Genomic DNA, 17308 nt, shown 5'->3' on the forward strand with positions numbered 1-17308 from the left:
GAAATCATACTTAAGCAAGGGCTATATTTCATGTCACTCAGTCTATCCCCCAACCAATATTCAGCAGGTCAGTCAGCTTCTGCAGAGAGACAGACAGAGTGAAAGAAGGTTAATTTTGCAGATTGATGACCTTTTTTAAAAAAAATCTAAAATGGTAATTGTTTCTCTCAACAGGGCTGCTTGACCTGCTGAACATTTTCAGTTTTATATTTCAGATTTTACATTCTACCATTCAGTGTCTTGAATCAATGTTGGCTCCTAGCAGGTTAATCCTATCAGTGCTGATTCTCCTTTAACTTCTTTGCCATATAACTGCAATGCAATGTAGTTCACCCCAATTAAGTTACTGGCACACATTTGGGATATGGGTGGAAAAGGAGCACCCCAGCGAAACCCATGTAATAGCAGATTCCTCATAACCCAGAATGTCCTCTTTTCCATATTGTCAATAAATTCTTAAACACCTGAACTGTGACAATCACTTTTTTTTACAATAATGTCAGAACAGGAATCCTCTGCATAAAAATATGAACATTTCATTTAAAATTATATTGATGAGAAAAAATCTGGACCTAAATATGATGGTTGTGATGATGTTGAAATTGTCAGTGATCAATGTCTTTGCACTTTGGAATTGACAGCACATTCTGGTTAACTTGGGTTGTTAAAGGCAGAAGCACAGACATCGTTAACATCAAATCCCCACTCCTTCACAGGCAGCTGTTCTGCTATTTTCTCCAATGTCATCTTCAGAAATCAGTGAAATAACAACTTCATGCATTTCTGAAGTGGTCTAGTATCAAAATACCGTAAGTTTTATGTTTTACGGCTCTGATTCCAAACAAGGTCCTAATGGTGACAAACCTATAAAGGCTGCTTAACAACATCATTGCATCGAAGAAACGTATTACTGTTTTTTTTGGGGGGGGTTGATATACCCTCGTGTACTTATTTCAGAATTCTGTGCTTGTTAAAGGAATGAAAAATATAGCTTTCTTATTTTTTGATGTTTATACTATTTCAGCTTAAGACCATAAGACTTAAGAACTTAAGAGCAGAATTAAGCCAACCAGACAATTGAGTCTGCACTGTCATTCCATCATGGCATATTTATAATTCTTCTCAATCCCATTCTACTACCTTCTTTCCATAATCTTTGATGCCCTTACTAATCAACAACCCATCATCCACCACTTTAAATATTCCCAATGACTTAACCTCCACAGTTGTCTGTGGCAATGAAGATATTCCTCCTTGTATTTGTTCTGAGACATCCTTCTATTCTGAGTCTGTGCCCTCTGGAACTAGATTCCCCCACTATAGGAAACATCATGTCTGCATCCACTCTATCTAGGCCTTTCAATATTTGATGGACTTCAATGACACCCACCCCTCATTCTTTAGGGAGTACAGGCCCAGTGTCTTCAAAAACACTGCATATGTTAATCCTTCCACTACCAGGATTATAAGATTATAATAAATTCATATTTTTTTAAATATATTTTAGGGTTTTTCATTGTGTATGATGCTAAGTATATACTTTGTTTTATTTTCCTTCTTGATTTGTTACTTATGAAAATTCTACAATGTGATCAATAGTGATGTCATTAGATGGGACTAGTTACTTGGCCCAACTAGTGACATCACCATTACCGATCACTTTGACCTAATGTAAGACTGGGAAGGGATAATTTCATGTCACAGAACTCTGCCAAAATCTTTACAGTACAGCACTGACAACGCGATTCACCAAGGTGATGCAAGAGACTGCAGATGTTGGAATCTGAAGCAACAAACAAAATTCTGGATGGATTCAATGGATCAGGCAGCAACTGTTGAGGAAAATGAACAAGTGACATTTCAGGTCAAGACCCTTCTTCTGTGTGGTTGATATCAGATTAAGAGCCTCGGTCCAAAACATCATCTGTCCATTTCTCTCTACCAGTCCATTCTCATCATTCAATTTTCATATCTCTGAAAGATACAGTAGATTGTATAAACAAATTAATTTTTAGGCTACTCTGACATTCAGTAAGATCTGATTATAACTACTTCACAGTTTTGTCTACATGGTAACCTTTTCGCTTCTTGCTAGTCAACAATGAGGCTACCTCTGCCTTAAAAGTATTTATTCAAAGACACTGCACTCACTCTGTGGAGTTGCAGAATCATACCAGACCCTTTGACTTGTAGCCCCCATTATAATCATTCTGATTATTGTGATTATTATAATAACGGGGCAGCATGGTAGCGTAGTAGTTAGCACACCGCTTTACAGTTTAGACAACCAGCGTTTAATCTCATTGCTGCCTGGAAGCAGTTTATATGTTCTCCCTGTGATCTTATGGGTTTCCTTCAGGTACTCAGGTTTTCTCCTGCAGAACAAAGCTGTGCCGGTTGGTATGTTAATTGGTCATTGCAAATTGTCCCGTGATTAGGCTGGGATTAAATTGGAGGATTGATGAGCTGTTTGAAAGGCCTATTCCACACTGTATCTCAATCAATAAATCAGTCAATAATCAATCACAAATGCTGCCTGGCCCACTGAGTTCCTCCAGTATTTTGTATGACTTCCAATGAATCTCCTGACTCCAAAATCCAGGCTGCAGTTTTAAACTTTTATAAGAAGTATTGGTATTTATATTAATTTATTTTTGGGTTAGTTCAGAGATGCAATATGGTAAAAGGCCCTTTTTGCCCAATGGTCCCACACAGCCCAATTGCATCCATCTGATCAATTAACCTACTAACCTGTATGTCTCTGGAATGTGGGAGGTAACTGGAGAACTTGGAGGAAACTCACACTGTTATGGAGAGAAATATAAACTCCTTACAGACAGTGGCGGGAATTGAACCTGGGTTTCTGTTATGCTAATCACTACATTACTGTGTCGCTCCATTGTTGTTACATGTACCAAGAAATAGTTAAAATCTTGTCTTGCCTACTGTTGTACAGAAAAAAAATCATTACATTACACTTTGAGCTAGAATAAGATAAAACAATAAGTGCAGAAAGAAGTGTAAAAGTTATCAAAAAAGTAACATGCAAGAAAAGTGCAAGTTCAAATGAGTTACTTTGTGAGACCAAGTGTCCATTGTATTGTACAACAGGTCCTTTCAAGAGTCTAATAACAGTGTAATATAAGGTTTCCTTGAGACTATGGTATGTGATTTCAGGCTTTTGTATCTTCTGCCCAATTGAAGAGTGGAGAAGATGGGGTAGGATCTTTGATTATCCTGGCTGCTTTACTAAGACAGTGAGAAAGGTGGAGAGAGTCCATAGAGGGGAGGGTGGTTTCTGTGATGTGCTGAGCTATGTCCATAATTGCCACACCAAGCCATCATGCATCTAGAGAGAATGTTTTATGGTGATCAGTTTAAAAAAAATGGTAAGAGTTCCATGGCAAATTTCTTCAGCCTCCTGAGAAAGTAGAGGTGTTGGTGAGCTTTTCTGGCCATGACCAATTTTTGTAGTAAGTCCTGATGTATATTTAATAAAAGATTTTTTTAAATCAGTAGAAATAACTTCTCACAGCATATTGTGTATCTGACCCTAGTAAACATTTTAATAAGGTTAATATTTGCTTCAGATATACATAATCATTAAACAAGTCAAATTTGTGAGGGAAGCATTTGCTCTAACGTGGTGTGGTCAGGTGTGTTGGCATTTGTCCTCTGTGCTTTTGGCTCAAGATTGTTTGGTTTGAATATTAAAAGTATCGAATATTAAAAGTAGCTTCTGGAACTTAATTCTACTGTTGTCAATGGACCTAGATTTTTGAAGCTGTCATCTCTTCAGGTTGTCCCTGAGTTATAATACCCAGTTTACAGACACCTCCACAGAAAAATGAGCTGCTGTAATATTAATGAATTCAAAAGTCCTATGTGCACATGCAGTATATTCATTTCTCTGATCAGCAAATCTAGTTTCTCCCCCTCTCCGCTTTCAGAAATTGTTCTTTCTTATCAGTTTTATGGGCTGTCAGTGCCATTTAGTATAATACAGTGGAGGTATGGTTACCATATCAAGCGATTTTTTTTTTGTGTGGATTTTATGAGCACAATCAATTTAAGAACAACAGTTAAAAGTTAAATCCATTTGTTGAATAATGGCCTGTACATAAAAAAAAAATCACTTTTGTATATTTGTCACATAGAAATGGAACTTTGAGTCCTGTTGTATTCTGGCCAGTATTCCTGTGAAAATTAAAGTAATTAACATGTACTTGTTTGTGATGGTATTCAAAATGGACTTCTAGTAAATCCGTGTGTGTGTGTGTGTCTGTGTGTATATGTATGTGTATTTTTTTTTAAATTTGGGGATGCAGGCTCTTCTGGCCCACTGAGCTATGTGCCAGCAACCCACCAATTTAACTCTAGCCTAATTACAGGGCAATTTACAATGACCATTTTGCTACTAATTGCTACATTTTCGGACTGTGGGAGAAACTAGAGCACCTGCAGGAAACCCGCACACACACGAGAAGAACCTGCAAACTTTCTTACAGAAGATACTGGAATTGAACTGCAAACTTCAACGCTCAAGCTGTAATAGTGCCCACTACACAACCATTGCGCCCATCCATGCCTATTGAGGACAAAACTAACACCAAATATCCATGAACATCCTTATAATATCAAAAAATAAGTTGATAGATTCTTGATTAGTAATGTTATGGGGAGCATCAGGAGAATGGAGTTAAGGGGGATAATAATAAATCACCTCTGATGGAATGACACAGCAGACTTGATGGCCCAAATGGCTCCTATGACTTGTGGGTTATATATTCCAATGTTTAAAATTGATGTACAGATGTTCCACAAGGTGCTACTCACTGTCTCCATTGCAACGGAGTGAACCAAGTCTATAGGCAGCTTCAGAGCCTGTTCTGTTGGTGTCTCCAATGACAAGCTGAGTTAGAGGCAAGTGATCTTTGTGTGAGAGAAGGCCTGTATCATTTGCCCTGGCAGCAATAAAGGAAAAAAAAACAGCTGTAAATCATAGCATCATTAAAACATTCTCAGTACTTCCAACCAGTTAATGTTACAAAAGAAAAGAATACATTTTTCTCCAGGGCAGGAAAGGTCATTACACCCAACAAGTTGGCTTTTTTTTAACACATCAATCTCATTGAGAACTTTGCATCATATTTTCGACCTTTTTCTCAACTTGTATAGATTTTTTTCACATCTCAGAATATTTCAAAACACTTTGAAATCAATACTTTTCTTGAAGTACAGCATCTATTGTTACCCAGGCAATTGTAACAATCAATATTGTACACCGCAGGATCCAGCAAATGAATAAAGGATGTCCAGGTCAGGTATTAGTTGAGGGTAGTGTTAACAAAGGACTCCAGAGAAGGAGAAATGATACTCAGTGGCCACTTTATTAGGCACCTCCTGTACCTGTTGTGTGTGGTTATTTGAGTTGCTGTCACCTTCCTGTCAGTTTGAGCCAGTCTATCCATTCTGATTTCTCTCATTAACAAGGCTTTTTCTTCCCACTGAACTGCTGCTGACTGGATGTTTCTTGTATTTCACACCATTCCCTGGAAACTCTAAAGACTGTGTGATAATCCCAGTAGATCAGCAGTTTCTAAGATAGTCAAACCAGCCCCTTCTGGCACTTGCAATCATTCCACGGTCAAAATCAATTGGATCATATTTCTTCCCCATTCTGATTTTTGGTTTGATCAACAACTGTACCTTTAGACCATATCTGCACGATTGAATTGCTGCCACATGATTGGCTGATTAAATATTTGCATGAATGAGCATCTGTATCGGATAAGGTGGTCACCGAGGGTATTTGGACAATGATGCACAACCTTGTATATTCTTCGAGGGGGGCAAAGGGATAAGCATTCTAATGCAGGGGTCCCCAACCTTTTTTACACCGCGGACTGGTTTAATATTGCGGACTGGCCGACCGGGGGCGGGTGTTCAAGTAGGGTTAAACTCCCCTCAGAACATAGAATATAAAACAGTACAGCACAAGAACAAGCCTTATACCAACCAAATAAATTAGTAACCAAATGGCCAACTAAACTATTCCCTCTGCCTGCCCAGTGTCCGTATTGCTCCATTTTCCTCATTTGCTTTCCTAAACAACTTTTAAAAGTCCCTAATGCTTCTACCTCTACCACCACCCCTGGCAGTGCATTCCAGGCACCAAACACTCTGTGGAAAAACATTTTCCCATCACATCTCATTTGAAATCACCTCCTCTCACCTTAAATACATTTCAACACTGGAAAAAAGATGCTGTCTGTCAACTCTGTCTATGCCTCTAATAATCTTATGAACCTCTATCAGATCTCCCCTCAGCCTTCACCTCTCCAGAGAAAACAAAGCAGATTTGTCCAACCTCATGTCTTCCAATCCAGGCAACATTCTTGTAGTTCCCTACTGCACCCCCTCGAAAGCCTCAGCATCTTTTCTATGATGGGGTGACAAGACTGTATGCGATAGTCCAGATGCAGCCTGGCCAGAGATTTATAAACTCAGCAGGTCAGGCAGCATCAATTGTTTAGCGTCCTGTTGAGGGGTCTCAGCACAAAATGTTTACTGTCTACTCTTTTCTGTCAATACTGCTTGGCCTGCTGAGTTCTTTCAGCAATTTCTGTGTGTTGGTTTAGATTTCCAGCATCTGCAGATTTTCTCATGTTTAGAAATCTATAAGTCCGCAACAGCCTCAAATTCCTCTATGAAGGCTCATTTTGTGTTAAAGCAGAAAGCATATGCAATACACTTTCGTTTTAATAAATAGAGGTAACAGGAAGGGGCAAGTATACAGCACGCTCAAAAAGACGAGAAACTAACAAAGATTGATTATATAGCTGTTATAAAGACAAGAAAACTGCTGTGAAGAGGAAGTACAGTAACTTCATACATTGGACGATAAATCATAGTTATATAACTATACAGCACTGAAACCAAGCTCAACCCACCATGCTAACCAAATAGCCCAACTGAGCTAGTCCCAGTTCCCTACATTTGACCACATCCCCTCTAAATCTTTCTAGTGTAACTGTCCAAATATCTTTTAAACATCATAAATGTACTGGTCTCAATGACTTCCTTTGAAAGTTTGTTCAATATATGCATCACTTCTGTTTACAATTTTTATTCAGAGATACAACTCTGTAACAGACCCCAGCTAATTATGCCAGCGTGACCAACTAACCAACTAACCTGCGTGCCTTTGGAATGCTGGAGGGAAACAGAGCACCTGCAGGAAACCCACATGGTCACGGGCAGAACAGACAAACTCCTTACAGACAGCAGTGGAAACGAACTCAGGTTGCTGGCATTGTAATATCATTCCACTAACCACCATGCTGCTGTGCTGTCTTCTGGGTGAAAGTGTTGCTCCACAGTTCTCACCTTAAACCTATACCCTTTAGTTTTGGAATCTCCAACCCTGGGAAAAAGACTGCAGCTATTCAGCTTATCTATACCCTGACACTGATGTTTGCAAGAGAGACATGAAGTCACTGAAAATGAACGTCAAGAGGTGGGAGGACATTGCAAGCGATCGCTCTCGCTGGAGGCTGGAACTACGCAGAGGTCTAAAAAGAGGAGAAGAGAAGCTGAGGCTTGCTGCTGAAGAAAAGCACACCCATCAGAAAAACAGCACCAAGACAACACTGGAGTACAGCGCCTTCAAGTGCAGTCGCTGCAGCCGAGACTGTCATTCCCGTGTGGGCCTCTACAGCCACAACAGATGCTGCTCTACCAACACAGACTGACGCCAGACTTTCCAGGCACAGATCCATGGTCTCGCGAGACTAACAGATGCCACCACCACCAGATACCCTGACAACTTTATAAGGTCACCCAGCAGCCTTTTTCTGGGGGGGGGGGGGGGTGGAGTCCTAACCTATCCAAGGTCAACTTATACATCAAGTCCTCAGGTCCTCCAGTCCTGGAAGGCATCCTTGTAAAACGTTTCCTTTGGTGTTCAAATCAATAACTGGAGGTCATTGGTTTAAAATCATTTGTAGATGAGGACAAATATATTCACACAGATCATTATGAGGGTCTAAAGTGGATGTTATTTTAGAAGAGCTGGATATAGTTGAGGATGAGAGATTAATGAACTAAAGGTGGGAATGTGAAAGTAGACACAGCAGATTTAATTGGGCCAATTGACATCTTCTATGTTACAAGTTTTCTGAGTCTACGCAGAGAATATGTTGGGAGATCTTCAGAACTGAAACAGCTTTTGAGAGGTTTTCTTAATCGTAGTTTTTGGCCCATAGCCTTCCAAATGTTTTCTTTTCATGAACCTGTCTAACTGTCTTTCAAAAGCTGTTATTGTACCTGCTTTAACCAATTCCTTGCCAATGTATTCGACATGCTATCCTCTGTATTTTTTTTAAAAAAACATGCCCTTCAAGTTCAAATCTCTCCCCTCTCATCCTATATATATGCCCTTTTGTTAAAGATTATTTGTCACATAGTCACATTGAAACATGCAGTGAGATGTGTCATTTACAGTAAATGTTCTGGGGACAACTTACAAGTTACCAACATAGCATGTCAATAACTTACTAACTTAACTCGTATATCTTTTTGGAATGTGGGAGAAAACCAGAGCATCCAGAGGAAACTCACATGGTCACAGACAGAAATTGCAGTCTTCTAACAGACAGTAGTGAGAATTGAACCCCAATCATTCAATCACTAGTTCAGAAAAGTACTACACTAACCACTCCTCTACGGCGCCACCCATACCGTACTGAAGCATTCTCGATAGTCCAAAACTGGGAAAAGGATTGACTGCATTCAACCTATTTCTGCCCCTCTTGATGTTATGCATCTCTAGAACATCACATCTCAGTCTCCTATGCTCCAAGGAAATGTGTCCTAGCCTGTCCAAACCCTGCTTCAATGACTATCGTCTAGTGGCACTTACATCCATTGTGATGAAGTGCTCTGAGATGTTGGTAATGAAACATATAAACTCCTGCTTGAGAAGGGACTTGGATCCACTCCAATTTGCCTAGCACAACAATAGGGCAACAACAGATGCCATTTCATTGGCTCTTCACTCAACCCTGGAACTTCTGGAAAGCAAAGATGCTCTTCATTGACTACAGCTTGGCATTCAATATCATCATGCCCTCAAAACTAATTAATAAGCTTCAAGACCTAGACATCAATATCTCTTTGTACAAGTGGATCCTCAATTTCAGACTCTGGTCAGTTTGGATTGGCAACAACATCTTCTCCACAATCTCCATCAGCACAGGTGCATTTCAATGCTAGGCACAGCCCCAATGCCATATTTGAACACAAAATTCTCTGCAGATGCTGGGGTCAAAGCAACAACACACAACACGCTGGAGGAATTCAGCAGGTCGGGCAGCATCCGTGGAAACGAACAGTCAACGTTTCGGGCCAAGACCCTTCATCAGGACTGACAAAGGGTCTCAGCCCGAAACGTTGACTGTTCGTTTCCACGGATGCTGCACGACCCGCTGAGTTCCTCCAGCGTGTTATGCCATATTTAAGTTTGCTGATGGCACCACTGTCATTGCCAAAGTCAAAGGTGATGATGAATCAGCATATAGGAAGGACAATGAAAATATTGCTGAGTGGTGCTACTACAACAACTTCTCACTCAATGTCAGCAAGACCAAGGAGATGATCATTGACTTGAGGAGCAGGAAGCCAGAGGTCCATGTGCCAGCACTCATCAGAGGTGAAGAGTCAGCAGCTTTAAATTCCTCTGTGTTATCACTTCAGAGGATGTGTCCTGGGCCCAGCATGTAAGTGCCATTATGAAGCAACATCTCGACTTCCTTCAAGTCAAGTCACTTTTTATTGTCATTTTGACCATAACTGCTGGTACAGTACACAGTAAAAACAAGGTGCTTTTCAGGACCATGGTGCTACATGAAACAATACAAAATCTACACTGAACTACGTAAAACAACACAAAAACTACACTAGACTACAGACCTACCCAGTACTGCATAAAGTGTACAAAACAGTGCAGGCATTACTATAAATAATAAACAAGACAATAGGCACAGTAGAGGGCAGTAGGTTGGTGTCAGTCCAGGCTCTGGGTATTGAGGAGTCTGATGGCTTGGGGGAAGAAACTGTTACATAGTCTGGTTGTGAGAGCCCAAATGCTTCGGTGCCTTTTGCCAGATGGCAGGAGGGAGAAGAGGTTGTATGAAGGGTGCGTGGGGTCCTTCATAATGCTGTTTGGTGTAAATGTCTGTAATGGCGGGAAGAGAGACCCCGGTAATCTTCTCAGCTGCCCTCACTATCCGCTGCAGGGTCTTGCAATCTGAGGTGGTGCAATTTCTGAACCAGGCCGTGATGCAGCTGCTCAGGATGCTCTCAATACAACCTTTGCAGAATGTGGTGAGGATGGGGGGTGGGAGATGGACTTTTCTCAGCCTTCACAGAAAGTAGAGACGCTGCTCTGCTTTCTTTGCTATGGAGCTGGTGTTGAGGGACCAGGTGAGATTCTCTGCCAGGTAAACACCAAGAAATATGGTGCCCTTAATGATCTCTACGGAGGAGTCGTCGATGTTCAATGGAGAGTGGTTGCTCTGTGTCCTCCTAAAGTCAACAACCATCTCTTAGATGTTTGCAAAGATTTGGCATGTCATCTAAAATTCTGACCAATTTCTATAGATGTGTGGTGGCGAGATTATTGACTGATTGCATCACAGCCTGATATGGAAACACCAAATCCTTTGAATGGAAATGCCTGTGAAAGTAATAGTTATATCCTGGTCCATCATGGATAAATCCTTCCCCACCATGGAGAGATGTTGTAGGAAAGCAACATCAGTCATCAAGGACCCCCACCACCCAGGACATGCACTCTTCTCAGTGCTGCCATCAGGAAGCAGGTGCAGAATCCTCAGAACCCAGACCACCAGGTTAAGGAAGAATTATCAAACTCTTGAACCAGAGGGGATAACTTCACCCAATTTGAATCACCCCATTACAGAACTGTTCCCACAACCTATGAACATGAACACTTTCAAGGACTCTTCATCACATGCTCATAATATTTATTGCTTGCATATTTATTCTTCTTTGCACAGTTTGTTGTCTTTTGCACTTTTTTTTGACGATCATTCATTAATTCTATTATGTTTCTTGTATTTACCCTGATTGCCCACAAGAAAATGACATGTATTCACTTGGTAATAAATGTACGTTGAACTTTGAACTATAACTCAGTCTCTCAAACCCTGACAAGCTCCTTGTAAACCTTTTCAGCAGATTCTAGTTTACTAACAATGTTCCTGGCACAATAATTTCAAAACTAAACATGACATTTCATGTACAGCCTCACTATCATTTTGTACAAATGCGCCACAACTTTCCAACTTCAATAGTCAATGGTCTGACTGATGAAGGTACAGAGATTTAGTAGGCAATTCCGGAACATAGGACCTGTACTCACTGGAGTTTAGGAAAATGGCAGGATGGGGGGGGGGGGCTAATCTCATTGAAAAGTATTGAATATTGAAAGGTCAAGATTGCGTGGACATAGGGAGGATGTTTCCAATAGTAGGTGAGTCTATGTCCAGAGGACATTGCTCAGAATAGAAAGACATCCCTTTAGAACAGAGATGAAGAGGAACTTCTTCAACCAGAAGGTGGTGAATCTGTAGAAATCATTGCCTTAGATGGCTTGGAGGCCTGGTCATTGAGTATATTTAAAGCAGAGTTTGATAGGTTCTTCATTGGTCAGTGTGTCAAAGATTATGGAGAGAAGGCAGGAGAATATAGTTGAGAGGGATAATAAATCAGCTATGATGGAATGGTGCAGCAGACTCGAAGTGTCTTATAATCATGTGCTCTTAAGACTTAAGAAGCCATTTGTAAGGGGAGTCAGAGTTAGAAGATAAGAGATTAAAGATGAGCATTATCCATCACATGTACATCAAAACATACGGTAAAATGTGTTGTTTGTTTTAAAACAAATCACTGGGGATGTTACTGGGCAGCCCGCAAATTTCACCACACTTCTGGTGCCAACATAGAATGCCACAAATCAATAACCCTAATCCATACATCTTTGGGATGTAGGAGGAAACTGAAGCACCCAGAGGAAACTCATACAGTCACAGAAGAATGTACGAACTCCTTACAGACAGCAGCAGCATCAGAACATTTGTAGGACTGGATGAAATAACAGATTTGGGAAGTCAAGTTTACAAAGTGACTTGCGAAGCAGAATGGAAATTTAAAAAAAGATGAGTTGCTCGGGGATCAAGACTGACACAAGTCCATAAGACATAGCAGCAGAATTAGGCCATTCAGCCCATTGAGTCTGCTCCTCCATTCCTTCATGGCTGATTTATTATCCCTCTCAACCATATTCTCCTGTCTTCCCTCCATAATCTTTGACACCCTGACGAATTAAGAGCCTATCAGCCTCTGCTTCAAATGTACACAATGACTTGGCCTCCAAGCTATCTGTGGCAATGAATTCCATAGATTCACTACCGCCTGGCCAAAGAAATTCCTCCTCATCTCCCCTCTAAATAGACACCCTTTTATTCTGAGACTGTGTCCTCTGCTTCTAGACTCTCCCACCATAGGAATCATCCTTTGCACACCCACTCTATTGAGGTCTTGCGATATTCAATATGTTTCATTACGATCTCTTCTCGTTATTCTAAATGCCAGCGAGTACAGGCCCAAAGTCATGAAACATCCCCATACATTAACCCTTTCATTCCTGGCATAATTCTTGTGAACATCCTCTTGTCCTCTCCAATGGCAGCACATCTTTTCTTAGATAACGGTCCCAAAACTGCTCTCAACATTCCATTTAATAAAACCTCAGCATTACATCCTTGTTTTCATATCTTAGTCCTCTTGAAATGAATACTAACACTACATTTGCGTTCCTTACCACTGACTCAACCTGCAGCCTCTAGGTCAGGTGGTCCTTGGACCCCTTGGGTTATGGTAGGGGTCCATGGCATTAGGAAGATTGGGAACTCCTGCACCACGGAATCCTGCACAGGGACTCCCAAGTCCCTTTGCACCTCTAACTTTTGAATTTTTGTCCCATTTAGAAAATTGTCCACATCTTTATTCCTTTTCCCAAATTGCATAGCTGTACACTTCCCTACACTATATCCCATATGCTACCTCCTTGCCCATTCTTCGAGTCTACATCCTTCTAAGAAGCAGGTTTGACAAATAAAAGACAATTGGACAGATGTATGAGTAGAAAAACTTTAGGAAGAAAAGGGTCAAATGCATGCAACCAGGACTAGCTTAGATGGACATCTTGTTCAGCATGGACCAGCTGGGGATGAGAGGCCTATTTCCATGCCAGATTACTCTCTAACTCTGTAATGGGACGTGGTGGAAGATAGGAATTGACAGTTGAAATTACAGTGAGAGGAACTGACAGGAAAATTTACAGTGAAAGAATTGACAGCTGAATTTACAGTGAGAGACTGGGAGAGTGTATCCTATAAAATTTATCAGCACTCCTGATAACTTGGATCCTGCATCTACAGCATTTTCTATCTTTTTATTATGTTATTAGTGTAAATATTGAGTGATTTGGCAATAAGAATAATGTGCGGCTCAGAACAGTGTAAAGTTAATGAAAGCATCACCACTATGGGTAAATAACACCTTTATCTAATCATTGCCTTAAGCAAAATGCTTAGAACATTGGCTGAATCAATCAGGCCTCGATCAGTGTTCCCATTAACAAGCGGGATGCTGCACAGAGTGTGTTATGGTCTGGTTATTAGATCAGGTTATGAGTTGTTCAGGTAGCTCAAAGATTCAGCAGCTCATTAGCTCAACTGACACAAATCAAATGTATTCCACTTCTTCCTGCACCTTGTGTGAGACGAGGGAAATTGGGTCTTGTTAAGAAGCATTGTCCCTTAAACTCTTCATTCATTGGATTCAAATTGAAATGGAAAGATGAGAAGTTCCATCTTTTCAGGTTTAATCTGGATGAACCACATTTCAGCACTAGTAGCCCTGATTTACTTAATTAGCAATTCAGTCAATGCAAATTCAGTTCCTCTGCCTGTCCTTTCAAGTACCTGAATAATATACTGTTCCAGACATCTGAAATTCACTTTAACTAATGCCTACAGAGTGCACAGATTGAATAATTGCAATTAATCTTCGGCATCAAATGGATGTGACATTTTGTGCCAGCAAGTAAAATGAGATTAACCAATAAAGTTTCTCACTGGCTAGAATATTGAAAATACCTTTAAGTGCTGAGGGTAGTAGAGAATTGCCAATGGAACAGTGTACAGTGTGATAAATCTCTGAAGTTATCTTTCTGGGAAGGGATTGACTTTTTTAATTCCGCTAATGCCCCACCTCCCACTCGTACCCCATCCGTTATTTATTTTTATACACACATTCTTTCTCTCACTCTCCTTTTTCTCCCTCTGTCCCTCTGACTATACCCCTTGCCCATCCTCTGGGTTCCCCCCCCCCGCCCTTTTCCTTCTCCCTGGGCCTCCTGTCCCATGATCCTCTCATATCCCCTTTGCCTATCACCTGTCCAGCTCTTGGCTCCATCCCTCCCCCTCCTGTCTTCTCCTATCATTTTAGATCTCCCCCTCCCCCTCCCACTTCCAAATCTCTTACTAACTCTTCCTTCAGTTAGTCCTGACAAAGGGTCTCGGTCTGAAACGTCGACTGTACCGCTTCCTATAGATGCTGCCTGGCCTGCTGCACTCTCCATCCTGATGCAAGGTTTCAACCTGTAACAATGACAGGGTGGGAGGGTGGACAAAGAGAAGGACGTGTTTCCGGTGATGGGATCATGGATTTGGCAGAAGTAGTGAAGGGTGGTTTGCTGGATGCATATGGTGGTGAAGACGAAGACCAAGGGAGCTCTCTTACTGTGCTATGTCATGATAGTGGGGGAGGAGGTGTTGGGTGCATCAGAGAGAACAGTGGCTGGGTGCCATGGTAGCGTAGCAGTATGAATGGTGCTATTAAAGTTCAGGGCGTTAGAGTTTAGAGTTCAATCCCAATGCCTTCTATAAGAGGTCTGTTCGTCCTCCCAAGGACGTGCATGGTTTTTCTCTGGGTGCTCGAGTTTCTTCCACAGTCCAAATATGTACTGGTTAGTAGGTTATTTGATCATTCTAAATTGTTCCACGGTTGTGTTAGATTTAAATTAAGGATGGTCAGAGATTGCTGGGCAGTGTGGCTTGAATGGCCAGAAGGGCCTATTCTGTGCTGTATCTCTCAATAAATAAATAGATAGATAAATAAATACAAACATACAGACAGGTATATGGTAATGGAGGTATTTCAGGAGATCTATTTCAGGAAATTTTGTGCTTGAGCCTACTTGGGGAAAGGCTAGCTAAGATGGGATGTTGTGTAAAAACCCAGAGCTTATTAGGGAGCATAGAAGCCTTTAGGAGGCAGTGATCATAATATGATTGAATTCATACTGCAATTTGAGAGTGAGAAACATAACTCACGTGTAGCAATATCGTAACAGAATAAAGGGAATTAAAAATTATAGAGGCATGAGAGAGGAACTTTCCAGGTAGATTGGAGGAGGATACAGGCGGGGATGATGGCAGAATGGATATGGATGAAGTTTCTGGTACTAGTTCACAAAAGACAGGAAAGTTATGTCCAACAGAGGAAGATATTCTCAAATGGCAATTGTGGCTGACAAGGGAAGTTAAGGGGAATGTCAAGGGGAAGGGAGTTAAGGTCTGCATAAAAAGCCAAGGAAAGGGCATATAAGGTGGCAAAAGTGAGTGGGAAGTTGGATGATTGGGAAGCTTTTAAAATCCAACAAAAGGCAACTACAAAAGCTATAAGAAGGGAAAAGATGAAATATGAGGGTAGACTAGCCAATAATATAAAGGATACCAGAAGATTTTTCAGTTATATAAAGTTTTAAAGGGAGGCGATAGTTGATATTGGACCACTGGAAAATGATGCTGGTGAGGTAGTAATGGGGGACAAAGAAATGGCAGATGAACTTAATGGGTACTTTGTGGAAGATACTAGTAGTGTGCCTGAGGTCCTTGAGTGTCAGGGAGCAGGAACGAGTACTATTGCTATCACAAAGGAAAAAGTGCTAGGCAAACTCAAAGGTCTTAAGGTGGATAAGTCACTTAGGCCAGATAGATTACATCCCAGAGTCCTGAGAGGGGTTGTTGAAGGGATAACAGATGCATCAGTCATGATCTCTCAAAAATATCCTGATTCTGGCATGGTCCCAGAGGATTGGAAAATTGCAGATGTCACTTCACTCTTTAAGGGAGGAAGGCAAAAGGAAGAAAATTTTAGGCCAGTAAGCCCAACCTCAGTGGTTGGGAAAGTGTTGGAGTCTATTATTAAACATGAGCTTTCAGGGTACTTGGAGACTAATGATGAAATAAGTCAAAGTCAGTAACAAGCAGGGTGGACAAAGGAGAGGCAGTGGATGTCATTTACTTGGATTTCCAGAAGGCATTTAATAAAGTGCCACATATCAGGCTGCTTAACAAGACAACATCCTATGGCGTTACAGGAAAGATACTGGTGTGGATAGCAGAATGGCTGACAGGCAGGAGGCAGCCAATGGAAATAGAAGAGGCCTTTTCTGGTGACAAGTGGTGTTCCTCAGGGGTCAGTATTGGGACTGCTACTTTTCACATTGTTTGCAAGTGATTTGGATGATGGAATTGATGGCTTTGTGGCACAGTTTGTGAATGATACAAAGATAGGTGGAAGGATAGGTAGCGCTGAGGAAGTAATATGATTGCAGCAGGACTTAGACAAATTGGAAGAATGGGCAAAAAGTGTCAGATGGAATACAGTGTTGGAAATGTATGGCAATGCATTCTGGTAAAAGGAACAGAAGGTTAATTTACAGGTTGAGTCGTCTCAGAAAGGATGTGTTGTCATTGGAGAGAGTCCTGAGGAGGTTCACGAGGATGATTCCAGGAATGAGACAGTTAACATAGGAGCATTTGTCAGCTTTGACCTGTACTCACTGGAATTTAGAGGATTGCAGGAGGTTGGGATCTGATTGAAGCCTACTGTATGTTGAAAGTGCTATATAGTGTGGATATAGCCTCAAAATTAAGGGGCAACCTTTTAGAACAGAAGTAAGTTGGATTTTTTTCACCAGAGAATAGTGAATTTGTGGAATGCTCTGCCGCAGACTGTGGTGGAGGCCAATTCCAAGGGTATATTTAAGGCAGAAATTAATCATTCCCTGACCAGTTAGGGCATCAAGGGAAGGGGAGGGAGGGATCGCCGACTCAGACCACGAGAAGCCTGCGTTGGGCATATTCATGCC

The 17308-nt window shown here is 41.1% G+C and overlaps 1 protein-coding gene across 3 annotated transcripts in view; it reads right to left on the bottom strand.

Moving 5' to 3' along the window:
* Positions 1-17308, bottom strand: part of LOC134346869 (contactin-associated protein-like 5) — a 1934616-nt gene that overhangs the window by 467201 nt on the left and 1450107 nt on the right. For all 3 annotated transcript variants that reach the window (XM_063048675.1, XM_063048674.1, XM_063048673.1), the window contains one exon: positions 4837-4964. In XM_063048675.1, coding sequence (XP_062904745.1) covers positions 4837-4964 — 128 coding nt within the window. The remainder of the gene's footprint in view (positions 1-4836; positions 4965-17308) is intronic.

The sequence above is a fragment of the Mobula hypostoma genome, chromosome 5 (genome assembly GCF_963921235.1).
Source record: "Mobula hypostoma chromosome 5, sMobHyp1.1, whole genome shotgun sequence".
Classification (NCBI taxonomy): domain Eukaryota; kingdom Metazoa; phylum Chordata; class Chondrichthyes; order Myliobatiformes; family Myliobatidae; genus Mobula; species Mobula hypostoma.